Source organism: Carettochelys insculpta, chromosome 1 (assembly GCF_033958435.1).
Source record: "Carettochelys insculpta isolate YL-2023 chromosome 1, ASM3395843v1, whole genome shotgun sequence".
Lineage (NCBI taxonomy): Eukaryota > Metazoa > Chordata > Testudines > Carettochelyidae > Carettochelys > Carettochelys insculpta.
In genome coordinates, this window is record NC_134137.1 from 261,230,031 (window position 1) to 261,253,196 (window position 23,166).

At 42.4% G+C, this 23,166-nt stretch overlaps 1 protein-coding gene across 18 annotated transcripts in view; it reads right to left on the reverse strand.

Moving 5' to 3' along the window:
* The window catches only part of CACNA1C (calcium voltage-gated channel subunit alpha1 C), an 812,008-nt gene that overhangs the window by 199,365 nt on the left and 589,477 nt on the right, over positions 1-23,166 (reverse strand). For 15 of the 18 annotated variants that reach the window (XM_075005795.1, XM_075005919.1, XM_075005910.1 and 12 more), the window contains exon 8: positions 5,874-5,977. In XM_075005795.1, the coding sequence (XP_074861896.1) occupies positions 5,874-5,977 (104 nt within the window). Of the gene's footprint in view, positions 1-5,355; positions 5,460-5,873; positions 5,978-23,166 lie in introns of all 18 variants that reach the window. The other 3 variants (XM_075005894.1, XM_075005884.1, XM_075005900.1) reach the window with 2 other exon arrangements.

Genomic DNA, 23,166 nt, shown 5'->3' on the forward strand with positions numbered 1-23,166 from the left:
GCTGGTGTTAAAGGCTATATGAGATCCAGGCAGTGGAGAATGCAACCCATGATCTCTAGGCATAAAGGAGTGAGTTCTTTCTCTTTGGCCAATTAATCTGTAGCCTCTTTGATGATATTGCCAACAAAGAGAGGGTTTACAAATGCACTTAGCTTTAGTCTAACTCTGTCCCCATTGAAGTCTACAGGAGCTGTATCACTGCAGTCAAAGGCAACAGTTAGAGCAAAGCTAAACACCTTTGAAAGTCCCAAACATGTCAATCAGTGCCAAGTGTGGTGTCCTCAGGTAAGTCAGATGGGGCCAGCAGAGAAAGTGCTTCCCTTTCAACTAGGATGTATCCCAAAGTCCATTGAAATTAGTGGGAAGGTTCCCAATAACCTGTGTGAGCCTTGGATCAGGTCCTTTGTGAGGTCTGACTAACATGGGCAGCAAGATTAAAAACAAAGAAAAGGGTATTTGTGAATTAGATGAACATGCAGAGTCACAGTGTGTGTGACAGAAGATGCCTGCATGTTCCTCTTTTCTGTCATCTTGCTTGGGTTTTGCCCTGCTTTGCTGGAATTGTGATCATGGAAATTTCAAAGCGGAAAGTAGAGAGTAGCTGTGCTGGGCCCTCAGGACTGAAAACAGCTTCTCAATAAGACCTGAGGTAAAGCTTTTCCATATGTCAGAAGTGAAAAATTAAGTGTTCTCACCCTGAAAACCACAACTCTGCTGCATGGAAGTGTAAAAAAGATGGATGTCGGAAAGATCAATCAATAACAATAATAATGCTTTCCACTTCTATAGCAGATCTCCTCTGAGACTCTCAAAGAGATGGACCAACATTAACGTATTTAATGCTCAGAAAAAATGTGAGATAGGGAAGCATTATTGACCCTATTTTATAAATAGATGACGAGAGGAAAAGGAAGGTAAAGGCCAGCCATTTCAAACTTGATTGCCTATAGAAAAGCACCTAAATCAGTGGCCTGATTGTTAGAGGTGCTGAGCATTTGACACCACTGTTGACCTTTGGCATGAAGGTTAGGTCCGTGTCTCAGTAAATTATATCTCTGTGCAAAAGGCCAATAAAAGCTTATGCTTTACTTAAGTCTCACTTACAACCCTTTAGGGACCACTTAACTCCCATGTTCGCTGGGCATTGGCAGGACTTCGGTGGTCCTTAAAAGTACTTAAGTAGTATATAGACCTTGAGCTGGCCCACATGTGGCAGAATTGAGAATAGAATCCAGTAATCTTAATGAACAGTATTGGCACAGAGGGACTGTTCCCTAACAAAACATAAAGAGTGCTTCCCATTTCAGAAAACCTTCTAATGAAAACAACTTAATCAAATGTGCTTAATTTGTGAACTGCAGTCACATTAAAACTTGATGCTTGACAGTTATGTGGATCAAGGAACTGCTAATGAACTTCAAAACATTTCATATGTAAGAAGCCAGTTACAATCCAGGCTAATCCAGTTGTTAATGACCAACTGTTGTTACTGACTAAAAAGCTATTTAGTATGCTGTGTGAAATGAATAGTAACAGAGAGGGAGCCGCGCTAGTCCACATACTATCAAAACAAAAAAGTAGTCAAGTAACACTTTAAAGACTAACAAAATAAGCTCACCTAATACATTATTTTGTTAGTCTTTAAAGTGTTACTTGACTACTTTTTTGTTTTGTGTGAAATGAGCTGGTGATCTCAGTTCTATTCCTAGGAGGCACAGCTCCTACATCACCAACACATTTGACACTAATTGTTTTTATTGGCAGTCTCCGCAAGGAAGCCCAGGACCAAAGGAGGGTGTTCACTGAACTATCATTTCAAACCTACAGGTGGTTTCCTCAGGATAACATTGAAGTGTGATGGAAGAGTGGCACAGAGGAAGTTTATAGGAGTAATGATTTTTTTCCCGTTTTTTGTAATGGATAGACACCTTCAACTGAGGGCTGCCAATATGGCAATTTTTACCAGCATTCACTTTCCTAGAAACGATCATTTGGGTACAACCTCAATGAATGGAGTGTGTCTGGTAAGTGTCTCAGTGCATATGAGACTGGGATGAGTCTTGTGCCCTGTATGATCTTGGACAGAGCTTTTCTTCCTGGCTCTGATAATGGGGCGCCAATTTATTGTTCTGTATTCCATTTCTTTAAGATCTCTGATAGAGGAGCAATGGAAACCAATAAAACAGTGAAATTACAGCTGTTCAAAGATCTTGGTGATTGCTTTAAATCCACGATATGGATTCAAATCCTATTTACCCTGACAGGGACAGACTATCCTGTCAGCTTGCCAAATTTTTGGGTTATTGTTCAATATGAAAAGAGCCACGACCATAAATCTGAATACCACCGTGGATTATTGGTATAAAGACAAGTTGAAACTGAATTTGATTAAGAATCTTACCACAAACCCATTATCTCTAACAGACTGATACAAACCCATAGATGTAAACATCCCATTTTTTTTGGAGGGGAATCGATATCTTGAGCAAATTTTTTGCTGTAATTGGTATGTAGAATAATTTCTCCTGCACTGATATGGTACATCCATATTCCTTATCCTTGGTCAAGCCAGTACCAGGATTATAGTGAAGTTCATGTATATGTATAATATTTAGTTTAGGATATAACTGGGCATAGCATATTGCTTAGCTTGTCCACAATGACTAGATAGAATGAGATACTTATGGCTCTGATTTTTAGCCAGAGAACAATTTAACCTACAATTCTGCAAATGCAAAAAAGTAGGTGCAATTAAGATATCTTAGTAGGCAAATGTAATTACTCCCTAATTTAACTGTGAGCACAAAATTGTATCCACATTATTTGGAAGAATTTTTTTTACATTTAAGCCTATATGAGCAAGAATAGAATAACGCAGCATAAGCATAATAATGAAGTCTTTTCTTAAAAGACATGCTAAGTATAAAATGAGATGCACAGATTGAGTTATCTGGAATGTACAGGAATATTGTTTTGTAACATTTATGCAGAATGGATCAATAAAATAGGGTGTGCATGAGCAGTATCTGAGTCTGAGGACTGAACACATATCAGGACTCATCAGAATTCTGAACTGTGTTTGAAAGTTACCTGAACATTGTTACCTGAGCACTGTTTTTTCTAGGATTTTTTTTTTGGAGCTTCAACTCCTCATTTCAGTTTGCTAAGAAGTTGGAGCCTTTTATGGGGATGTTGACAGTGTGATCCCCTAGGCAGACTGTGAGAAGTACAGCAGAAATGGTGCAGCTATCACAATACAGTCGATACAGGCAAGGAGATTCAGCTCAATGATGTAACTATGGATGGGCCTCATGCTCGATCCTAGCTGTCCCTAGGAATTGCTTGGTGTAATGTAGCTTCAGTGATTTCTCAGGTGCTGTCAGGGTGGGCACTGCCTACCCTTCCCTCATCAGATAACCTACAATCATTAATTATTACTATTGACTTTTTGCCAGGTAAAGGTGCAATCAGTTTTTTCTGACCACTTTCCTATGCCACCAGCTTTCACTGCTATTTGACATTACTTGCTGCTTTGAGAGACTAAATGGAGGAATCTGATTCAAACTTTAGGGAACTGATGTTTGAAAACTGGACCCACAGTATCCCCCCCTAAGTACCCAATCACAGACTATTGCCTCACTCTTTCTTTTTGGACTCTCTTTTCCTCACAGTTTACCCATGTGAAGCTCCAATCATGGCAGCAGTAGTTATACCTGTGTGGCTGTGTCTACACTGGAGAGTTCTGTCAACAGAAGGGGCCTTCTGTTCACAGAAATCAGGGAGCATCTACACTCATAAAGCCTGTTGTTGACAGAGTCTCCACAGAACTCTGCATTTGCCTCAAGAGAGTTATCCCTCCACTATTTGAGGATAACCTCTGTCAACAGCAGTGCACCATAGCCACTTCTGTTGACAGAGAGGGCTTCCAGTTGCCAGGCAGACCTATTTGCAGAGCTGCCATCCTGCTTTCTGTCACCAGAGGGCAGTGCAGCCTGGCAGTTCTCTGTCGACAGAGGAAGTTGTGAGTAGCAGCAACCTGTCTTCTAGTGTAGACATAGCCAACATGTTTCTCTCAGGGGAGGTGATGAAGGAAGTAATGAATCCTTCCCTAAACCTGCAGTCTCTCTGGAGGATAGCAGAGAATGTTTTTCCTGTCTGGGTCTGTTAGTGCCTTTTTGTTCTGGTTGCCTCTGAGACCATGCACGTAATTTCTGTGATGCACCTAACTCCCACTCCTACTACGAGAGTGTTACCCTTGATTTGTTATGGCTCTCTCACCTTGAGAGCACTGTGAGAGTCAGAGAGGTCAGTCAAGATGACAGGTACAGACACTGAACAAACTTCACACAAGGCTCAGCAGAATAGGCACTGAGGCCAAGATTTTTTTTTTTTTTTAAAAAAAGGCTGCCTAAGGTTAGGCTTCTGAGGCTGTATTTGCACACCTAAATAAAATAACCCAATTTGAACAAGCTTGAGTATCCAGCGGTGCCTAAGTATGGAACTGAGAATCTAATCCTAGGCATTAATTTTCTGAAAATCGTATCAAGGATGCGCATTGACTTGGATCTACTTGTTTTCTGGTTCACCAAAGCCAGCACTGTGTTTAACAACTGGTTTTACATGAAGCAACTGCTTACTCTACCTCAGCAATGATGAGGTTAAAATGAGGGTTAAAATGAAGAATTAAGAAACAATGGCATCTCCTGGAGACATTTTAGCCCTCCTTACCTTGCATCTGACACTCTTGATCACCCTTATAAAAGATCACTAGGAAATAACCTCTCCTTGAATCATACCTAACCCTGTAATGTGTGTGCTGTACAGCAAAGAAGATGTACCAATTACAGAAAAACATGTTAGTCTGTTCCTGTGGAAAATAATCCCTCCAATCTGCCTACGTTTCAAGGATATTAAACAAGGGACTCTCTCAATTGAGATGGAATAATTTGACAGGACTCCCATTTTATAAACATTTAAGGATGCTGCTAGTCAACTTTCACTGATTTTTTCCAGGATTTTACAACAATCCCTTCCTGGCGTGATGAGTGATCTGCACATCTTTACTCAGTCGAAGGTACAGGGACTTGTAGTTTCAAGGCAGTTGCTAAAGGATATGCTAGGGAGAAGGTGTTTGCTTTTCATAAAGGGATTTACTCAAAGATTTCTCCAATTTCAAGAGGGCCATCCGATGCCATGCTTTCATATTTATACAACAAAGCCAGGGGCTTCTACTAAACATTTCTGAGAGTGACCCTCCCTGGCCCCGTTATAGTCATAACCAAAGAAAACGAATAGAGATATAAATTAAAAACATAAATAATAATTTTAAAAAAACATTTGCCTGGTTCTGCTTACCCGCTAAGTACACCGAGAACCAAGTTAAGTACAAAAAATGACCCTATGATGATTAGTGTAACAAAATAGATCCAGGGCCAGTCCCTTCCTATGGCACCATTGACCTGGAAGAGTGGAATGATAGTTAGTGAGACAGGCTCAGTTTCTGAGCACTGCAAGGCTCCAGCCAAAGGGACCCCAAGTCACCAGCATCAGGGCTTTCAAAATTTTGCTCAGCTGCCATTTATGATCAAGGCCAAGTTATCTTTCCAGCAGGCTATTAAGAGCTGGGTATTTTGGTGAGACTGAGGTTGAATTTTCTCACTAGAGAGAAACACATTGTTGTGACCATTATTTTGGCTAACCTTTTAAGTTGTCTATCTCAAAACCAATGCAAAAAACTTCCTTGGATTCAGGCCTTTATTTTGGATGGCAGTGGCTCAGGAAGGAAGAAAGGGATCCTGGTGACCAGGAGGAGCCTGATTCTGGAGTCTTGCCCTGAAGCACTGGAAAAAGGACATTGAAAACTGGCAGCTTACCCGCTCAACACACCGAGAACCAGATTTAGAACGAAAAAGGATCCAAAGATGACCAGACTGACAAAATACACCCATGGTAACTCAAAGCCCATAGCGTCCTGCATCTGGAACGATGAAGGAAAGTTAGAAGAGAGAAAGAGAAAGCAGAATTGATTAGGCGAAGGAACAGATGAAAAGGTTTGTAAACAGATCCTCTGGTTATTCACACATTAATGTAACAAGTGTTTTGTTTTAGCTTCCCCCTTTGACTCCTCTGTTCTCTGCCTGTTTCCACACAGACATGACCTGCTATGGTCACCTTTACAGAATCCGCTTTTGCCAATACGTACCACACATTGTGATCTCAGATAGTACTTCTAAGAAAAGGTGAGACCTGTGGTACCTCAGAGAGTAGTGAGTGGTAACTGTTGACAAATGCTAACTTTTCAATGGCTTCTTCCTGTTATTCTTACACTGTTTTCCATAGTTATGGATGTTTTTGTATCCTAGGCCATGTCTAAACTACAGCAGCACAGCTATGGCACTGGCCCTTCTATGCTTCACACACCAGTGGAAAGGGGATTTCCATCAATGTACTCAATCCATTTCCCTGAGAGGTGGTAGCTAGGGTGAGGGGAGAATTCCTCACCTAGCTGCATCTACATTGGGGGTTAGGCTGACCCAACTACAGCATTCAGCATGTGATTTTTTTCTACATACCTAGCTACATCATTCAGGCCTATCTAATTTTCAAGGGGAGCCCAGGCTTGAGAAGAAAGCCCTGCTGGTGCTTGCCATTTTCTGATGCTGCGAAGTGCTTTCACAATTTTTCTTACAAAATTTCCTTCAGTCTATCACGGACAACCATACCACCAAATGACTCCTGCACATATCGGTTGGAGACCCTGCAACCGAGTGGCATGAGTGCAGCTCCAAATTTGAGTTGAATGCAGGGGGCTACAAACAGAGCAGGCTATTTCAAGCACAATATCATCTGAGCACATAACCGGCAGCATATGAAGAGCAGCATGCATACCAGCTCAGGTACAGGCAACTACTACATTCCATGGCTCACCCTTATCTTAAAAGTTTTGTCAGAAGTTCATACTTTGGGATGTTCAAGACATCGCACAGTTGGATGCACTAATGTAGCCTTCCCATTTTAAACACACTTATCTCCTAGATGGAGATGGCACCATCAAAGAAATAGAAACTAGGCAAAATTTTCAAAAGAATCAAAGTGGCTTTGTTAGGAGCCTAACTTCTGTATTCAAATGTGCCTCTGTTATTTAGAAGCTTAAGTCCCACTGACCATGATTTTGACAATTGTATGCTGTATTGTGTAGAAACTCCTCCTCCTGTGGCAACTTAAGCATTTGTTTCCTTTTCAGGGGCAAAAAATTCTTCAATACATGGCCATTCACACACATCAGAAAAGAAGACACTAAACCACGTAACTGCTCAGGAAAATAAATCTTCAACAGGCTGAGGTAGGAAAGTAACACTTATTAAGTGATTTGTAGGGAAAAAGCACGTCAACCATAGCCTTCTCATTGTACAGTCTTTAAAGTCCCATCGTCTTCTCATCGTGCAGTCTTTAACATTTCCAACTGTAATCTGAGGACTTCCTGTGGTAGTGGTCCTCAGTCAACAGGGCAACCTACGGCTCTATGAAGAGATCCCTAACCTGCCACATAACAGGAAAGAACTCATTAAAATGAACTCAAAGTCTGCCTCAGTGAACCTAGCTCACTGACTACTTCCCAAGAGGATTTATAGGTTTTGTGCCTGGAAAAGAGCTCCTGAACTCTCGTCTCGCCTCCACAAGTGCAGGAATTCCTCTTCCCATCATCTCTAAGTTTTCTCTTCAATACATGTGAGATTTTTTTCCCATGTTATTATATTAGTTTATAAATAATAGACATGTCTTCTATTTACATAGTATCCTTTCTCCCAAAGGGTCAGAAGGACTGTGCAATACAAACACATTATACAGGCTTCCGTTCTCCTACCACTGAAAAGCAGTCACTTCTTCTGTGAAACACCACAACTATTTAAAGAGCACAGCAGCACTACACAAGAGTTCAGGACAGGAGAAATAAAATATCCTTTTGAAACCACAGAGAGAAATTTGGGCAGAATGTTATTATCAAACCTGGAGTTAGGCCCGACAGGCTGAGTTAACACCCCAACCCTTATGAAGAATGGCATGGGATTTTTAATTACTATAAGTCAGATTTGGAAAAAACACCATAAAAATTTACCATCAACAGTTACAAAAATGATTTGATGGCCCTTGATAATGATGGCCCTTGATGGCCCATGGATAATGATAATGAATACCCCCCAGCAATTAACAGTACATTACTTACCCATCAAAAATGTAAGCAAGCCAGACAAGTAGATGAGTAGAATATAGCAAGCCTGACCTATGTGTACACTAACTGCTAGGGGTTCGATTCACACATGCATTCTTGGTCTTTATATTATTTTGGCATGGAAGCACTCTCAGCTCCCACCCCATTTTGGTGCAGGGAATGGAATGGCATGGTCACAGCACATTGTACCCAGGCATTCCGAACTAGAGTGTGTCCCTTTGGTACTGTTGCCTGTGAAAGGTGGCAAAGACTGACCCTGAGAATCAGGGAGCCACATATTGACACTGTAGCATGAAAACAGCACTGAGACTTTGGTATGAAGTGATCAGGACTTGACTTTTTCATCTCCTTTACAATGTGAAGCCACATGGATAATGAAAGGGCTGAGCGACAGCAGCATTCATTTTCATAATAAATCATTAGGTGTACAGAAATCACTGGTGTTTCTTAAGGAGCTGCTCCTCTTCACTATGTCTGTTTTGGGCTCTATCATAGAGCATCTGTTAAATGATGAGCACACGCAATTCTCATTAGCTACAACCGGAGGAGAAAGTTTTCCAAACACTGGGTTGTAAGCAACAGACAAAAAAGAAAGGAGATGTACGGTGACAATATGATACAGTTTCTGTATTGCAGCATTTCGGTAAGACTTGGTGTGATTGTTTAAAATGAATGCTTCTGCTAGGGACATCTTGCATTTTTTACCCACCCATGAAGAACATCTTTGGAGTCTGGGGGAGGGAAAGAGGGACTACGAGACTGGAAGTGGTAAAAAAAAACAAACAGACTTGCCCCAAACAACAGCATTTATGGACAATCACTCAGGAAGGCCTTATATCCTCAGCTAAGATCACATGTCATCTGGTAATTCCTCCTGTAAAATGGAGCTTTCCTGAAAGTGTGGTCTAGACTGTTATCCACCGAACATGTTACTATACTTCTATCAAGAAGCACCTTGAATCTGTGCTTGGTCCAAAATCTTTCTTGGCTATTTTTCAAAGCTTGGTGAATATGCCGACATTCATCACGAACATGCCTCTTGACAGCCGCTGAAGGCTGTCCCTGCAGGACTTACTGGACTGGTACAGTTGACTTTTGTTAATTATGCAGTTGAAGTGGAGAAGCTGCACAAGGTCACAACAGGATTTGAAAGAGATTTACTGTCTATATGCCATTCAGTTTGGAGACTGAAACTCAGGATGTTTTACATAGCTGCTGTCCAGTGAGAATAGGCATTGGCAATGCTAAAGGTTATTTCTCTAGTTTCACAGCTGTTTGGGCCTTGTGTTTGCAGGGTAAATTTTCCCTTATCTCTCCCCTAGTGAACATTTTTTACTGACCATATGAGACCTAGCAGGCAAGGTGGATCATCTACTAACTTTACATTTCTTCACTGGGACTTATGTTATCTGGGCTGAGTGATTATACTGTCTGATAGAGGACACAGTGATTGTAAGCCTCTGTCAGTGAAAGATTGCATGGGATAGTTGTGCAGTCAGGTGGAAGTACTAACAGCAGGTGGGACCCTACATATGATACATCAGCTGTTAGTTTCCAGAAATCATCCTGTTTTCCATCTCAAAATACCTAGTCTTTCTCAGCTGTCACATCCTCAGATGCACATATTTTACCACTCTTGGGGATAATTTTTGTACATTAACTCTAATGTATCATTTGTTAAAAAAGGAAAGATGGTCTCAAGGTTAAGGCACAGAATTGGGGTAAGGAGACATAGAATCTATTCCCAGCTCTGCTGCATGTTCACTGAGTGACCTTGGGACAGTCACTTCATCTCATGATGGTTTTCCCAGTCAGCAAAAAAGCCTACTAACCTAACTCAAAGAAGTACTAAAGGATCATAAAATGAGTGTTTGTAAAGGGGCATGGAAGTGCAAAGCACCATTGCTAACAATGAGGTTCTGTGGGAAATTATACAAGCGTTATTATCTTTTAGCAAAATCTGGAGAACAGCTGGATACTTTGGGATCCATTTTGACTATTTTGCGTATCAGTCAACATATTAGGCACATTCAGCAATTACAGAATTCCATCCAGCCCTTTATTTCGGGTTGATGTTTCTTGCATAATTATCTTTCTGAGATGAGTTAAGTCTCATATTCTTCTGCAGGGGTCAGCAACCTTTTCCAGGCAGAAGTGCTGAAATTTGGCCTTTTGGTCTCTATGTGCTGTCCGAGTGCCGGTGATACTTTAAAAAGTCATTAATACTCCTACTTACAACAGCTTCATTAATAAACACATGGGCTATGTCTACACTAGCCCCAAACTTTGAAATGGCCATTCCTATGAGCAGATGGGAATAACAGGACTTTGAAGTAGGCGGGGTCCTTTAGAAAAGGAGCCCCGTCTGGACGAGCCGTGCGGCAGCGAGCCGCATCAATTTCGAAGTGCCGCGGCCGCCCACATGCTAATGAGGCGCTGAATATGTATTTCAGTGCTTCATTAGTAAACTTCGAAATGGCCATTTGCATGGCCATTTTGAAGTTTGGGACTAGTGTAGACACGGCCATGAACACGCAGAGCTTTACTGTGTAGGTGGTTGGTGGTAGCATTAGCTGGTCTTTTGTTAATCCACAGGCGGCATGGCTTTGAGTAAGCTCCCGGCTGCATGTGGGAAGAGGGGTGAGGCTGCTTTGTGTGTTGATAAAAATCAGCTCATGTATTGCCCATGGAAATTGTGCTGGGGTTGCTGACTCCTGTTCTATTGGGTGCAATGTAAATCCTTTGTTATAAACAAAGGTTGAATTATTCTTATCCACAAGAGTGAAACGAACAACATTGTTTATATTCGAGAACAACAAGAAGTCCCGTGGCACCTTATAGACTAACGGATATTTTGGAGCATAAGCTTTCATGGGCAAAGACCTGCTTCATCAGATGCATGAGTTGGGGGGGTGGGTTTCAAAGGGGTATTTAAAGAGTGGGGTCCTTGCCTACAGACAGCCTGCCAACTTTAAACAAATCCTCACCAGCCACTATAGGTCACAAAACAGTAACTCTGAGCCTGGAACCAATCCCTGAAACAAACCCTGCTGCCAGCTCTGCTCACATATCTACACCAGTGATATCATCACAGGACCTAACACCAACCATACTATCAGGGGCTCCTTTACCTGGACATCTACTAATATAATATATGCCATCATGTGCTGGCAATGCCCCACTGCAATTTACATTGGCCAACTGGACAGTCTGTACATAAAAGAATAAATGGACATAAATCAGACATCAGGAACGGTAAAGTACAGAAAACTGTGGGGGAACACTTCAATCTCCCTGGACACGCAGTAGCAGATTTTAAGGGTGGCAGTCCTGAAACAAAGAAATTTCAAAAATCAAATGGAGAGAGAAATCTCTGAACTGCAATTTATTTGCAAATATGTCTCCATTAACCAAGGATTAAACAGAGACTGGGAGTGGCTTGCACCTTACAAAAGGAGCTTCTCTGCCCTAGGAGGTAACATCTCCACATTAGACTGAGAACGGGCCATATCCCAACTGTCTTATCTGACCTGTTTTTTCCTCTCTTCATACATACTACTACTAATGGGCCTTTTCCACCCTGACTGACTAGACCTTGTCAGCTCTGGCCCTCCCTTTTACTGGGACCCCACTCTTTAAATACCCCTCTGAAACCCACCCCCCACTCATGCATCTGATGAAGCAGGTCTTTGCCCACGAAAGCTTATGCTACAAAATATCTGTTAGTCTATAAGGTGCCACAGGACTTCTTGTTGTTCTCGAAGATACAGCCTAACATGGCCACCTTTCTGATACTTGTTTATATTGGCTATATTGCTCAATATGACCCAGAAGAGACTGCATGAATTTTGAGAAATCATTGTATCGATAATTCTGGGTTGCTGGTGACTGAGGAGTCTATTCACAAAGTCATGATGTCTGCTGCAGGAGACAGACAGCTATTCTGCAAGTGTGGAACTGTTTACACAGTGTAGTGCAATTACAGTTCCCTCCTTACAGAGCAACCTTATTTGTCTCCCCATCATGGGTACAGCATCTCAAACTTCTACTTTAGCACAAAACTTTGATCCCAGTGGTGCAGATAATGCCTGTGAGGAGCAGCCAGAGCTGGGACTTCTAATTCTAGCATTCGCTAAACTACAACCACAACTGGCATTGTTAACCAAGAACTGAAAAGGCATAGAGCGGAATCTACCATCCCGCTGTTGGCGGCAGTTTGGTGGTTGTTCTAGAAGAGGCTTGAGGTGGAATATTGGTGGGGTAGCGCATGGCATTTTTGCAGTGCTGGTATCCTTTACCTGTTGAGGGGACTTCTGTTTCCACTGTTGTAAATCTGGGGCATTTTACAACCATTAAATTCATATCCTGCCATCTCTTGTCAGGTGCTGTGGGATTACAGCAAAATGGCTATTATTCACCACCGGTGAGAATGGGGAATTCTCCACCAGTAAGACAGAAGGCACATCAAGTATCAAGTAATAACAACAGATATATGCAGAAGGTCTTTCATCCAGTTAGTAGCTGACTCAGGGGCAGATTAAGAACAGGTGGGGCCCTAGAACAATATAGTCACAAGCCCCCCTCCAATATATTAAAATACAAATGTAACATTATTTATGCTTTAAAACCTATTCATGCGCATTAGTATTCAGGAAGTATACTAAAATTACGCTTCAATTAATTTTAAAATAAGAATGTTGTGACACATTTCTTTTGTTCAGTTAAAGTGAATTGTTTAAACAAAATGGAGTTATGGAGCCTTGGGGCTCCTCATCCCTGAGGGCCCTGGGACAACTGCCCCTTTTGCCCTTCTCTTAATCCTCCACTGTGCTGAGGTGGAAACAGTCCATTAGACTCTGGTGCCGTTAGGACACACAAGCATGCAGTTACATTTTGTGCCAAAGCTTCTCCCAAAACAACTGAGAAACATCACAAAGCGAGGGAAAACTAAATAGAAGGGAATCACTTCATCCATCAATGAAGTGCAACTGCCTCTGGAAAAGAAGGAAATAAAGAACAGCTCTAAAACTGCCACAGAAAGCAAAAAAAAAATTGTATCCAGTGAGAAATAGAGGACAGCTCTAGGCTGGCAGAATGGAACTTAACTAGAACACAAGTGATAACTTACTATCTCTGCAAAAAAACCCTGATTGCTTTTTAATAGCTGTAGAATGTTGGGATTGTGTTTTTAAAATCCAAGTCAAGTATTTCAAGTACTTAATAATAAGGGCAGCCATTTGCAGACTAACATTAATCAAGAACAAAGGGCCACTCAGTGACATAAATGTTAGTAAAGGTAGAACTCAAAAGAAAAAAATGCTACTTTATGGCTACGTCTACACGTGCACCCAACTTCAAAATAGCTTATTTCGATGTTGCGACATCGAAATAGGCTATTTCGATGAATAACGTCTACACGTCCTCCAGGGCGGCAACGTCGATGTTCAACTTCGACGTTGCTCAGCCCAACATCGAAATAGGCACAGCGAGGGAACGTCTACACGCCAAAGTAGCACACATCGAAATAAGGGAGCCATGCACAGCTGCAGACAGGGTCACGGGGCGGACTCAACAGCAAGTCGCTCCCTTAAAGGGCCCCTCCCAGACACACTTTCATTAAACAGTGCAAGATACACAGAGCCAACAACTAGTTGCAGACCCTGTATATGCAGCATGGACCCCCAGCTGCAGCAGCAGCAGCCAGAAGCCCTGGGCTAAGGGCTGCTGCCCACGGTGACCACAGAGCCCCGCAAGGGCTGGAGAGAGAGTATCTCTCAACCCCCCAGCTGATGGCCGCCATGGAGGACCCCGCTATTTCGATGTTGCGGGACGCGGATCGTCTACACGTCCCTACTTCGATGTTGAACGTCAAAGTAGGGCGCTATTCCCATCCCCTCATGGGGTTAGCGACTTCGACGTCTCGCCGCCTAACGTCGATTTCAACTTCGAAATAGCGCCCAACACGTGTAGACGTGACGGGCGCTATTTCGAAGTTACTGCCGCTACTTCGAAGTAGTGTGCACGTGTAGACGCAGCCTATGTAACATATAAGCTACGTCTACATGTGAAGCCTACTTCGAAGTAGCCTATTTCGATGTGGAGACATTGAAATAGGCTATTTCGATGAATAACGTCTACACGTCCTCCAGGGCTGGCAACGTCAACGTTCAACATCGACGTTGCGCAGCACCACATCGAAATAGGCGCTGCAAGGGAACGTCTACATGCCAAAGTAGCACACATCGAAATAAGGGTGCCAGGCACAGCTGCAGACAGGGTCACAGGGCAGACTCAACAGCAAGCCGCTCCCTTAAAGGGCCCCTCCCAGACACAGCTGCACTAAACAACACAAGATCCACAGAGCCGACAACTGGTTGCAGACCCTGTGCATGCAGCATGGATCCCCAGCTGCAGCAGCAGCAGCCAGAAGCCCTGGGCTAAGGGCTGCTGCACACGGTGACCATAGAGCCCCGCAGGGGCTGGAGAGAGAGCGTCTCTCAACCCCTCAGCTGATGGCCACCATGGCGGACCCCGCTATTTCGATGTTGCGGGACGCGGATCGTCTACACGTGCCCTACTTCGACATTCAACTTCGAAGTAGGGCGCTATTCCCATCCCCTCATGGGGTTAGCAGCTTCGACGTCTCGCCGCCTAACGTCGACGTTAACGTCGAAATAGCACCCAACAGGTGTAGCCGTGACGGGCGCTATTTCGAAGTTAGTGCCGCTACTTCGAAGTAGCATGCACGTGTAGACACGGCTATAGGCAATTGCAGAATTCATTGCCTCAGGAAGTCGTCAACTCAAATTCTAAGGCTATTACCAACAATATCATCTATAGCTGCAAGTATGCTATGCTTACAATGATAAGGGAAAATAAAATATCATTTTTATCTGAAGTGACCTATCTTTAGAAAGAATCCCCCTCTCCAGGGACATCGTTGCATAATTGGCCAGATGCACTACAGTGAGGGACAGGTGAAAATCTAACTTCCTTGGAAATGAGATCCCTGCCAGAAGTCCTGATTCAGGAAAACATCCCTCTCTCCAGTAAATGTGCTTAAACACATTCTTAACTTTAAGCATGTAGGACAGTGCCTTTGTCAGCTGTGATCAGAGCCAGGAGAGCAGATTAAATGAACTAATGATATGATCTTATGCAGCCAAACTTCTGTTCCCATAGTAAATGACTGGCCATTTTGCAGACATTGTTTGATAATTTTGGTGTCGTAAGCATTAAAGGATCATTGATTTATTAATTTGAGGTAATACTTTTATGAATTACAGATTGTTAGGGCCACTTGCTGACTCTAGATGGGAGATTATTGAAAAAAATAAGGCATTTGGAGTTAAAAATGAAAAAAAAAAATTGGCCATGCTCCTGTTTCCACTTCTCTTCTTTTTCTATGCATATTTGAGTGACTGCATATTATTTACAATTATACTCACAGAAACATAATTTTAATCTTGCATGCTCAAGACTCAGCATTGGAAATGCTCTATGTGAAATGAGACACTGTTTCGCACAACGAAGGAACAGGTGCCTCAAGCCTCTGGCAGAGAAGCAATTCAGTGACTAGAGAAAAATCTAATGTCATTTCTCACAGCTAAGGCAAGGCTGCCAATGTGATGAGAAAAATTAAATCTCAACTGCACCAAGCCAGTAAATCTTATACAAACCTGTATTTCCCAGGGAAGATGCCTTGGGCAAGGCCTGTGCAGCCCAGAAAGTAAAAAAAATATAATTTTTAAGAATTCCAAATTAACTGTTCTCCTTCCTTATAGCACCGTTTTCCCCTGAAATATTTAAAGCTTCAGTGGTGTTGTCAAGCCCTCCTCTTGACTACAGCAGTTATGCTCGACCAGTCAGGGAATAAAGAGTATTTTGTAATAGCTGTGACCAATTAAATATAACCAACATCCTTTGAATTTAAAATGTTTGAGTACTGCATATTTGCAATGGATTATTTGTGATAGATCCACAAAGTAAAACAACCAGGACTTCAAAAAATGTTCATTTTGGCTTCCTTCCTCACACTAGATAATATTTCGCAAGTAGTCCCATAACATCAGGTTGATAGCTGAGGAGTAAGACATTATATCACAATCTGGCCCTGAGACAATTCAATAAAAACTAAATTGAGGCAGCTGTGATCTTTTTGCAAACATTCTGGAAACAGAAAAGCAGCTAAATTTTTGAGGAATTAATTCCCATCAAATCCGTCATTCAGTACTAGTGTTGATTATGCTGTTTTACTGACTTCTTGGCTATCAAGAGCTTATACAATCATAAAATCCTCCCAATGGAAGAGACTTCAACCCCCTGCTCAATGCAGGATCAATCCCAACTAAATCATCCCAGTCAGGGCTTTATCAAACCAGGGCTTAGAAAATGCTAGGGATGGAGAGTCCACCACCTCCAGCTTGTGGATCTTGCTAGAAAGCGCTTGCTAAAAATCATGGCAAGCCTTTTGCAGTTGTAGTACCCAGAGGTACTGAGACCTCATCTAGGGTGAGTGAAGTCTCTACTCTACAGCCTTGGCTGAGAGGCAGCTGACCTTTAGCTCATGTGGTTGAGTGCAGGGCTTTAGACCCTTATGCTTGCAGGTTCTGCCCCTGGTGCTGGCAACCCAGGTCTGTTGCTGTTACACAGTGTTTAACTTTCCCCTTCCTCTCTAAGATTTTTTGTTCTTAGAAGTCTCATTACATCTGATAATAAACCAGCTGGTTGGTTAGAGTCCTGTACAGTTCTTTGTTGACATGGACTGTGATAAGGTAATTATATGAAGAATCCAACATCTACATTTATAACTGTTCAATGGCTAAAGTGGTGATAGATTTTAAATGCTGTCTCTTTCATTGAAACAGTACCATTCAGTGGGTAATCTTTTTGCAGATGTCCTCATAAATGTATTAACTATGCACCTTACAATATATCCCAAGGCAAATTGCTCTTAAGGAGCGTGTGTTTCTTCTACATAAAAGTTTACATGGTAAGAAAGAATCACTAAGCAGATCATGATTGGAAAAAGTGAATAGGACATAGAATTTAAGTCCACTACATCTCTTTCCCTGGCTCCATTAGTGTCTGTTTCAACATACAGGACAAAACCTGCAGCTCATTGTTTATCAGTAGAAACCACCAACTCCTTAGCTTGCTTTTGTCTTTGGAACACCCAAATGGTGCATTTCGGGTGTGTTTGTGCCAATGTGGTGAGCAACGTACACAAAGGGGAGCTGGGGAAGCGTGCATCATGGAGGAAACTTTCATGAGGGATCACCATCAGACTTTCACAGAGATGTAACCATTTGGTCTGTGCATAACAGACATGGCCAATGGCCTCTGCTACATCCCACTCTATGCATCAAAAGCTAGATTTGGCCTACTGACATGGTTGCCCCAAGGACCAGGATAAGAATTCCATCCATCAGCTCCCAGAGGGATTCACTATATAAATTCCCATGAGGAGGTTTGCTTACTTGGTTCCTTATCCAACAAAGGACTTACCTATGTGCACAACTTTAAATACATGATTAATCCCACTGAAGCCAAAGAGCACTGTGTTGTTACCACTAGAATTGAAGTCAGAGGGATTATTCGCATACTTAAAGTTACATGTACATTTATATGCTTTTCTTGATTGGGACTTTGTTCAGGATTGAGGGCCATACATGATGGGGAGGTTATTTTCTGCCAATTCCCTGGAGAGAACTCAAGAAAGAACTGAAAGTATTACAAAAATATTATGTTAATATACCAAAGAGTATTAGACATTTCAGTTGAGACAAGTCACATTTCAGGGCATTGAGAGAAGAACTTATGTTCCTTTATCAGACTGAAATACATTTTCAGCATTCTAGGAACTATAAGCCTTGTAATAAGCCAGGGCAAATGCAGGCTTCACAGATGACTCAGGGCAAAGGCAGGGGAAAAAGCACTAGAAGAAATAAAGTTTATTGTATGGATCCTAAAATGAATGGATGAAATTGCTGCTGAATACCTTAAAATACGGTAATAATTGTCTCTTTTGCTCCTTTTCTCAACAGGAGAGCTTCCAAAAAATCAAACTTCCTCCCTGATTGTCTTTAAAGAATCAAGACAATATTTCAACCCTACCGCTTATTAAAATTTTGTACTTGGCAACAGTAGTAGAATTGCTGATTTGGAGGAGGAGTGGAAAGCTTAGCCAACATGATCTAGGCCACCTGGGAGCGATGAGGATGATCACTGTCCCATCCCAATGAATCAGTAAGGCTATGTCTACACTAGTCCAAATCTTCGAAATGGCCATGCTAATAGCCATTTAGAAAATTACTAATGAGGTGCTGAAATGCCTGTTCAGCGCCTCATTAGCATGCTGCTGGCTGCGATTCTTCAAAATTGCTGCTTTTCACTGCCACGTGGCTTGTCCAGATGGGACTCCTTCTCGAAAGAACCCCAGGAACTTAGAAAAGGATTCCCGTCTGGACAAGCTGCGCAGCAGCAAAAAGCGGCAATTTCAAAGAGCTGCAGCTGGCAGCATGCTAATGAGGCACTGAATATGCATTTCAGTGCCTCGCTAGTAATCTTCGAAATGGCTATTTGCATGGCCATTTCGAAGATTTGGACTACTGTAGACACAGCCTAAGTGAGAAACAGGGGGAAAGGTGCTTGCTAAGGGCTCCTCACGTTCAATTAGGAGAGTATGCACTTTGTGTCCCAACTGGGAGGATGATTTGGTGACAAATACACCAGTTCTACAGATTAACTACCAGGTATGCAGGGGAAAGGATCTTTCTTCCCTCATTGTTATCAGGTTGCCTGACTTTTGTCCAAATAACAAGCTGTGAGGTGGACAGCCTCTGGACTGAGATGTCTGATCTTGTCCCTGCCCTATGTCAAGAGGGCTGGGTGAGGCTGGAGACTGACATGTGGATGGGGCTGATAGACCCATAATAACCTGAACATGCTGAGTTTGTTTGAATGGCCACAATTGCTTGCAGGCCTCACAGGCAGCTCTCAACTCCACAAAATTCCATTTTTCTTGTCTTTTGTGCCTGTCTAGATGGCACCCTACCCCAAGAAGGAGCACCTGTAATCAGTATTTTCTGGAGTGGGGAAACAATGAAAGGAAATCCACCAAACAAAAGAGCCTCTCACTCTGAGGCTGTGGCCACACTTGGCCAGAACTTCAAAATGGCCATGCTAATGGCCAAATCGAAGAATACGAATGAGGCGCTGAATTGAATATTCAATGCCTCATTAGCATTCTCATGCTGCCAGCTGCGGCATTTCAAAAGCACTGGTTTTGAACGCACGTGGCTCAGCACGGCTACGAGGGGGTCCTTTTGGAAAAGACCCGGTGCATTTTGAAATCCCCTTATTCTTCTTAGCTGAAATTTCCTGGAGTTGAGAGCTGCCTGTGAGGCCTGCAAGCAATTCTGTCTATTCAAACAATCTCAGCATATTCAGCTGAGAGGAATAAGGGGATTTCAAAATGTGCAGGGTCCTTTCGAAAAGGACCCCCATGTAGCTGTGCTGAGCCGTGTGCATTTGAAAGCAGCGTTTTCGAAATGCCATGGCCGGCAGCATGCAAATGCTAACAAGGTGCTGAATATTCAATTCAGTGCCTCATTTGTATTCTTCCATTTGGCCATTAGCATGGCCATTTCAAAGTTCTGGCCAAGTGTGGCCACAGCCTAAGAGGGGAGTGGAGTGTATACATCTGTAGCTTGTCTATTTGGGATGTATATCATCCAAAGTCAGGCTTGCAGACTGCAAAGCTGAAGTCTCATGACAGGTGTAAGGTACATACAGCAAACCTTGGAATCTAGGAGGATAAGACATGCACAAAGTTATGTCTGAGGGTTTTGTCTCAGTTGACTGATTATACTTATCCAGAGGTAGGTAAGCTCTGGTTCTGGCCAACTCCAGAGCTCTTCTGTTAAATTTGCTTGTCTTTGATAAAACTAAAGGGACTTTTGTGTGCTCATGCAGATTCCTAGTGACACTAGAAGATTAAAAGGAGATGCAGTTTATGCAAATACTTCCCAATGAGATCATCCAGTCAATAGCCATCTTAGTAAGGAAAGACTATCAAGCCATGGTGTTGGAAGTGTGCTACCACTACAGATATCTCCATTTTAAACATTTTGGATGTTATTGCTCACCCAGAGGAGACCACCCTATGCTGATAACTGTTTGGACCCATAGTGAATCACAAGAATTCACAGGCAGATGCTGGTAATGAAAACAGAAAGTTTTCATGTACAAAGTCATGAACCAATCATCTGTGATTCAGGATTCTGTTTTCAGTACCAACGTAACCATTCTCAATCTCCAGCTGCAGATGAATACACTGAATTGTTGATGGTCTAAGATAGGTCTCCAGCCTCCCAGTTTTTGGAGGATAAAGACTTCTATAGTCTGGCACCATCTATGGTCTGGAATCCCCATGGGTGCTTCCCGATTGGAGCAGTCATAGGGAAAAGCTGGCAGCTAGTGGTGGGAGCCAGGAGTGAAGCCTGGCTGCCATGGGGCTCAGTGTGCTCCGACAGGGTTGTGCTCCTAGACCCTGCTATGGGGCTCTGAAGCTACCATACCTTTTCCCTGAGTGATCCCTCCCCAGTCTTTGCTTGGTTGGTGCCAGCTACTCTGTGGTACCAAGTGGCAGCAGACAGGTCAGCATTAACCTACCCTGGTCCAGAAAATTCCCTCATTTGGGACCAATCAGGACCCGAGTGTGCCAGACCAGGGAGGTACAACTTTGCATCTAATACTTGACTAACAAAATTTTATTTTACAAGATTTAGAGATTCAAAATCAGAAGAACAGTTCTGTGGACTTTGGAGGCTCTGTCTCAAACTGTGTGGTAGTAGAAAGGAACTGTAGAGGTGGATGCTCTATGTCACCTGTAGGCATCATCAATACCCGTGGGCTCAGTGCCCATTGGGGTCTGATGTGTCTCTCACTATTTCCTTCCATCTTTCCCTGTCCAATGCGGAGTGACTTAGTTTCTGTAAAGTAGCTCCGCACCAATCTACTATATCATCTCTCCATTCTCTGTGGGGTCTGCCTCTCCTATTCGAACCATCCATTATGCCAAATATCAGGGTCTTGATTTTTCATTTGTCACTCATGCTGCAAATATGACCAAATAATTGTAGCTTCTGTTTTATAACCTGCAGCAGGTTCTCTGTTGGCTGTATCTTTCTATATAATTCCTCATTGGCAACCTTCTGCATCCATCCTATTCTCAGTATCTTTCTATAACAACTCCTTTTGAATGTCAATATTCTTCTTTTTGAATCTTTGGTTATCACCCATGTCTCACATCTGTATAACATGCTGCTGAATACACACATTTTCAAGACACTCAGCTTCGTTCCTAAGCTGATTGTTTTGCTTTTCCAGATTTTATCCATTGCCTTCAAATTCGCTCTTGCTTTTGCTATTCTAGTTGCTATTTCCTTTGTATAGTCTAGATCATAAGTTATGTTGCTCCCCAGATATGTGAACTTCTCTACATTTTCCAGTTCAATATCATCGACACTGATCTTCCTTCCTATTTCCTTATCTCCAAATAGGCCCTCAGTGGGAAATATGAGAAGAAGAACATTGGTGTGGATCAATGGACACTTCTAACATCTTTCATTCTGAGGACTAAGGTGCATAGGTGCACCCACAGTGGAATACGCATAGGGACCAGCACTGGAAGAAGAAACTTGCTACTCCACTTATGTGCCCTGATTCTAGTCCCCTTTACACAAGTGTAACTAAAAGGAAATTCAGGCTGTTGCAGTTTCACTTCCAGCACCACTCCACTCCACTCTGCCAAGCCCAGGTCTCAGTCCAGACCAGTGTCACACTTTGCTATTCCCACCCTTGCTATTACAGATTGCTGATGTTTCCGTGCAGTGGTGATTTTGTCATCTGCATATATAGCCTCTAGTGACTGCCAAAATTATTTTGACTTTTGCAACTCAATCAAAATTTGAATCCAGCTCTCCAGAAGCAAAAGATATAATTGTATAACCTGCTGGGTCACCTTGCTCCTAAGTGAGTGTGTGTTTTAAAAAAATGTAAAGATTGATCTCAGAAAAATTAATACCCATAAGGCTCAAAGAGTATTTGCCCAGGGGGCTGATAGTTCTTTCACTACAGATACCATATTACTTCCATCTCTCTTTGCTGCTTAAAAACCTTTTAATCTTTTAAAGGCTTTGGAAGGTCACTCTGCAAAGATAAAGTGCTGAGTTCAGGCACAAAAATATCCCTCAAGCTATCAGGCTCCTAACATAAAGATTTTATTTCACTTCAAAACTTGGGGCTTTCCTTTCCGACCTTTATTTATTCTGTGTTTACATTTACATGATTGATTATCCAGAAAGGGCTTTTCTGCCCATTTCACTGTAATACTGTTTTTTACCCTCTTTTACTTATCTCACTGCTTCTTCAACACAGGTTGACACAAGATACTCTACTAGGTATATAGGAATAGCTCTGATTGCTGCATGCACACAGATATTCAAGTACATGCTGTTATATAAGCTAAAGATAAACACTCACGTCATTCAATGGACTTTCAACAGTTAACTTTTCTAATTTACATCTGATCAATATATTCCAGTTTTCTTTCAGGACTAATTTTCAAGCCATGATATTCTCAACAAAGTTGTGTGTACACGTGCCCCCTCCTTTCAGCAGGGACATGCTAATGGGGCACTTTGGAAGATGCTAATGAGGTGCTGACATGAATATGTAGCACCTCATTAGCATAATGGCAGCTGCGTGCGATTCAACAGTGATACTTTCAGAACGCCACTGTCCATGTAGATGGAGACTTTCAAAAGGACCCCCTGACTTCGAAAGCCCTTCTTCCTAAAAACCAAATAGGAAGAAGGGGCTTTTGAAGTCAAGGAGCCCTTTCGAAAGCCCCCATCTATACGGGCAGTGGC